The sequence below is a fragment of the Tasmannia lanceolata genome, unplaced genomic scaffold, assembly GCF_043159265.1.
Source record: "Tasmannia lanceolata isolate RefF3 unplaced genomic scaffold, GAP_Taslan_0.1 ptg000013l, whole genome shotgun sequence".
Taxonomy (NCBI): Eukaryota; Viridiplantae; Streptophyta; class Magnoliopsida; order Canellales; family Winteraceae; genus Tasmannia; species Tasmannia lanceolata.
The window spans coordinates 25615983-25621982 of record NW_027518690.1 but is presented as its reverse complement, the minus strand read 5'-3'; the positions used below and the strand labels follow the sequence as shown (position 1 = coordinate 25621982).

At 42.5% G+C, this 6000-nt stretch overlaps 1 protein-coding gene across 2 annotated transcripts in view; it reads right to left on the bottom strand.

Annotated features, from left to right (window-relative positions):
• Positions 1–3018: 3018 nt before the first annotated feature.
• LOC143889974 (Tetratricopeptide repeat (TPR)-like superfamily protein) overlaps positions 3019–6000 on the bottom strand; it is a 52572-nt gene continuing 49590 nt past the window's right edge. For both annotated transcript variants that reach the window (XM_077394410.1, XM_077394409.1), the window contains one exon: positions 3019–3535. In XM_077394410.1, coding sequence (XP_077250525.1) covers positions 3328–3535 — 208 coding nt within the window. In that variant the 3' untranslated portion in view covers positions 3019–3327. The remainder of the gene's footprint in view (positions 3536–6000) is intronic.

Here is a 6000-nt window from a genome sequence, read left to right as displayed (position 1 = left end):
GAGGTGTTGAGAGGCGTGAAGTTCTCTTCTCTCCTCTGGGGGGACTTCTCTCTTCTGGCGGCTCTATCCTCCCTACGCTGCTTGGTAGGGTTCTTGTCCTCAGAGGTTCTCCTCCGAGTCAAGTCCAGGGCTGCCAGCGTTTCTTCCACTGATATATATTCCTCTGCCACGGCCATTAGATCTGCCAGTGGGTGCGGATTTTGGCGAGCTACTGACCGGCGGAAGTCGTTGGATCTAGCACCCGCGAGGAGCGCATTCATGGCAGCTGAGGGATCTAGGTTTGGCACTTGGAGTGCCTCCCTGTTGAAGCGGCGGACGAACATTTTCAGAGGCTCATTGTCCTCCTGGCGCAAGGCCATCAAGGAGGCTGTTGTTTTCCTTGGCCTGCGGCTACTTATGAAATGGCGGACCAGATCGTCCCCAAAATCTTCAAAGCTGCTGACGGAGTTTGGTTTGATCCTGGAGTACCAGTCCCGGGCCGCACCAGTCAGTGTTGTCGGGAATGCTCTGCAGAGAAAGCCATCGGACGCTCCGTGGAGGAGCATCATCGTCCTGAACGTTTCCAAGTGATCCACAGGGTCAGTGGTTCCATCATATTGCGGGATGGTTGGCATTTTAAATCCTCTGGGTGCTGGGGCACTCATGACGTCGTCGGTAAACGGCGTTCTGCTTGAGAACGCCCGCACAGTAGGCCGGCTCTGATCTCTTGCCAGCTCTTCTATGCGGTGGTCCATTTCTTCCATCCTTTGAAGCATTGGATCACCTCTGTGGTCCGGTTGGTCCAGCGACCTGTTTCTCTCCACTGATGGGCTCGCCGCAGAGCCAGACTGACTTTACGGACTCCTTCAACGAGGCTGGGACTTTTCTTGTGGTGCGCGCCCTTCATGAGCTCGGTGCCTTTGTGCAGAGCGGGACCGCAGCCTCTGGCGGCGGTGTGGCTCTGTATGAGCATGCCTGGCTCTGGGGGGATGGACTTGCCTTGAGTGGTGAGTCTGGTCTTCTCCTTGGCGTGCCGACTCTCCCTCGTGGAAATTCGACCTTTCTCGTATAAGTCGTGGAGCTTCTGGAGGAGGTTGGGGAGGCGCCTGAAGTAGTTGCCGGTACCGACCGACGATGGCCGTCATCTGCTGAAAAAAGGCTTGAACTTGATCTGGAGTAGGTGCAGGATTGAGGTGTTCTGAGCGAGCAGGGCTCTGTTCAGCTGTAGCAGAGGTTGCCACCATCAGCGAGGCGATTCGCTCACTTCGAGTCCTGCGAGGCAGCACGGCTCGATCAGTCCGTGCAGTTGGTACCCGCGCACTCTTGCGCCCTGCCATTTTTATAAGAGATCTGAACAGCTTTTAGTTCTGGTGTCCCACGGATGGTGCCAATCTGTTAGACCGAAAATCGGTAACAGGTACGACAGTGACGTAAGAGCTGAGCTGGATGACACGAGGAGCTGAGTCCTGAGGAATCGAAGTGAGGGAGCTGAGTTCAGCTAAACTGAAATGAAGGAACTGTGTTCTGCACAGAAGCAAACGAGGTTAGAAGACCAACCCGGGTGTTACTCCGGACAAGCCCTTCGACACTCAAGTCAGTATATGAGCAGGAGTGCAGAGCTAGTTTAAGAGTTTTGGAGAGGTTGTGCATTACCCATTGGTTTGAGCTTTGAACCCCCTTTTATAGGGGGAAACTCGATGACGTGGGATGTCCTACGCCAGGACAGGTGCAGGCTTGCTATGGGTTTGAGTTCACCTACTCCAGGACAGGTGTCGGCCTGTGATAGGCTTGAGTTCACCTACTCCAGGACAGGTGTCGGCCTGTTACAGGCTGCTGTTTTTACACCCCATCAACTATCATCCCATAATGCGAATCCTAGTAGAGGTTTATATATGGTGCCGTCCATCAATAGATTGGAGGGTTAAGACCGTCCTATGGAGAAGATTTTAGCAAGGCCCAGTTACATTGGAACCAACAAATGAAAGGGTTGGATTTCGAATAAAGTGGATCCAAGTATACAGTCTCCGCATGTAGATGCAAGCATATTTTTTTTAATTACCGTGGTAACACCTTTTTTGAAGATCGAAAGGCAAGTGATATATACACCCCTTTTTGTGCTTGTGACACCCGTTCTAGTAAACACACTAGAGGGGGCTGTCCCAAGCTTCCTCGTCTTAAATCATTTATTTTATTTTTTATTTCTTTTGTGGTGGTGGTGGTGGTGGTGGTGTGGACTGGCTATACATGTTGTACGCTTACAACCCGGTATCATCTAAATCATTTATTTATTTTTTATTTCTTTTGTGGTGGTGGTGGTGTGGACTGGCTATACCTGTTGTAGGCTTACAACCCGGTAAAAAGGAGCGCATAGGTTCTCGCAGGGGACCAATTTATCAGCGCCCCCTAATGAGAATAGGTACTAGGAAACCATTTCACCAGAAATATTTATCCTGCAATGCAAACAGATTCTTTTTAAAATATTTTCAATTATTCAGAGAATTTGTAACTATGCTCTCAGTGATCTTGAGAACCACTATGCTTACTAATAAATGGCCAAGGCCACAGATGGTCCCAGTAACCACCCAGTGGTTTTTTTTTTCCTACAGAAACCATTTCACCAGAAATATTTATCCTGCAATGCAAACAGATTCTTTTTAAAATATTAAAAAGATATTTTCAATTATTCAGAGAATTTGTAACTATGCTCTCAGTGATCTTGAGAACCACCATGCTTACGAATAAATGGCCAAGGCCACAGATGGTCCCAGTAACCACCCAGTGGTTTTTTTTTCCTACAGAAAATTTGAACCATTGCCCACTTTTAGTTGAATATCTGCATGTCACAAATCAAAGGGTCAACAAGACTGCGAATGTGGACTTTAAAGAATCAATGTCTCCAAGGCCAATTCCTTGGAAGATTACACAAGATCTACATCAGTTATTTCGTGGGGCCTGCCACAGACAACGGTGCCCCAGAAATTGCACCAGTTTCAGACCAATTCAAACCATCTGATAGGTGGACCCTGGATGGAGATCAAATGCAAAAAATGAACCACATTTAAAATACAAAAGTTCAGCAGCCAAAAAACAACTAGGACTTTTAGATCAGTCAAATTTTTGGGCTTCTGCCAGACATTTTATATTGTAGATATGAAACCCAAGATACTGAAGACTTTGAAATATACAAATCAACATAACAATGACAACCAAATTAGGGTTTACAACAGAATTGGGAGGGCAACTGTAATTTACAATGATTATAATATGATATACAATATGGACAACCTATACCCTGAAATGTGTTCATGCACGAGAATGAGGCCCAATAACAGTTTTACCTGTTCTGATTCATCTTTGAATGAAGAGTGCGACTCCGACCAAACCCAACCAAAAGATTAGGGCAAGCCAAAATGTTTGGTTCTTTTCCCATCCACTTGGAGGACGCCAAACCAAGAAGTCACCCAAGTAGTCCTTAGTCGAAGGAAGCTGATTGGTTGTTACCATCATGCTGCTTTGACTGCGGTCCTTGTATTTGTCACTCCATGATCCTGCATAACTGCCAACCATACATCTATCCATCAGCTGTAGTTACTTTGGTCAATCAAGCCACACCATGTCCAGGTGAAACATGGAATTAAGGAGTATTGGCAGGTGTTTTGTCTCATATATTGTATAGCTGTGCAAGACATCTGTTCATGATCAAAGAGTGATTGGATGTGGGACCCACATCGACCAATGAAAAGATACAGACGTCCTTTATGGAAAGCCTCGCATTTCATAACCATTGGGTCAAAGATTAGACAGTTAGAAGTATCGAACACAGTATCCTTTAGCTACAATTTTTTTAAGCAGGATCAATCTAATCCAGCCATTCTCTTTACCTATTTGAATCTAATGTTGTGACAGAACCAAACTTTAACTAAAGTCCAAACAACTTGACAAGAGGCCTAAAATAGCCACTTATAGAACTTAAGCATAAGTTGTCTAAGCCAAGACATCCAAAACAACTAAACTGAAATTCTGTTCAAAGTTTAAATGAAAATTGGAGTATGAATTCAAAACCCCAGCCGTTCTTTTAATCAAAGTTTTCAAAGTCAAGTCGTCATTGAGATCTCCAACTTGGTAGAACTTTGGCTACACTATATGTTTTATAGAGACCTGTCATTTAAATCTTTACAAAATTCACACTCCATCTCCCTGCCTTCAACAAGATCCTGTATATAATGAAACTTGATCTCAAAATGCTAGCTTTAGTCAAGAAAATTAAAAAAAATTCTTTAATGCAATTTCCAACTCGTTATCACCTACAATGTTTTGTCCAATTGACTTGCCGTTCAACTCATTGAGCGATCTTCTAAGCCACAAGCAAGTGTTGTAAAAATTCATAATGGACTATGATTCTATTGTGAAAAGTGTGGCAACTTGTTGCTTATTGGATGAAATTGAAACACATCTGATATGCGATGAAATATGAGCCCCTAAAGTATGCTTACACCTTTTGTTCTCCTTTTCAAGTCTTCATGAAGCAGACAAAGAAAACCATCCTTCATCGAGGTTCCTGGAAGCTTGAATATTCACCAACTCCACCTGAGGAGGCTGCCCATTATGATTCACTAGCAGAAATGGAAGAGGGTGAACTCAATAACTCTGATCACACTGAAGAACGTAAGCATTTCTCAAAGGGACTTAGTATTTTTGTTTTTCGATATTCCCAAGTGATATTGTTTTGCATTCTCTTAGGGGCTGTTTAGATGGAGGGAAAATATTATAGAAAAAAATTACATGGAAAAAATACGGTCTAGTTTGCTTGAATTGTCTTAGAAAATAGAGAAAATTTTGGAATTTGGAAAAAAATCCACGGAAAATGAGTTAACCAAACACTGGAAAATTTATTTTCTATGGAAAAATTTTCTCTATAGATCTTCATCCATTGCGCCTAAAACACTAATGTCCTCCATCTGATCAAGAAGGTATCCACAATAAGGAGACTGATTTTATGTTTTTTGAAAGAAAACAAAAACTTTATTCCCAAAAAGAGGAAGATAACAAGGGGGACGAGCCGTCCCCCAAAAAGAGTACAATCAAAACAAAAACCCAGAGATCGATCTCGGCCCTCTTACTTTTTAATGAAATTATCCTGCCATTTAAAAAAAAAAACCTAGAGATCGAATATAATACAAATCATAGAGATCCACTTCCCCCACTCTGAATAATAACGCGTGTATTCGGGATGTCAACAACTTCCTTGACCACTGATCCGCCATAACGTTCGTTGATCTCCTTCTATGGATAATATGCCCTATCGCATAGGTTTCACCTAGGGCCAATGACAAATAAATAGGGGGAGAGCCAAATGGTTGATTTTCCATGTTTATATAGACCATTGTGATATGCTCACATAGTCTATTGCCACCATAATTGTGCTTAACTTACATATCTTTTGAAACAAAACAAAAAAAAAACAAAAAAAATCTGCCTATCATGCTCTTTACTTTGTTTTCTATTTTGATAAGCATCATATGAGCTTTAATGACATCATATACTTGGTATATAGCTTAGATAAGCTATTATTTATCTTGACACCCCACTTGCACTTTCACTTGCATATGCCTATCTTATTGCTGTTGCCAAAAGGGGGAGAATTTTGGGAATTGATTAGGTAGTCAAATTGTATATGCACCACATGCTTTATATTCATTTATTATACTTGTGCATATAGTGAAGGGGAGCATTGGTTCATTGTTTATAGTGTTTAATGCTCATTCATATATTTGATTAATATCTCCTGCCTCCCTAATCAATTTGTTTGCCATCATAAAAAAATGAGAGAATGTAAGCCCAAGGGTTAATCATTCACCTTACCTTCTTGTTTTGATGCTAGCAAACTAAATTGATTAGCGTTTATGGACTGATGTGTTGGTTTGAGATGTTGTGTTGTATACAGAATTTTCATGTCATAATCGTCATTACACAACTCTTTACAACACATGGCTTGTGGATCAAGGAGCAAAGGAACCAAGA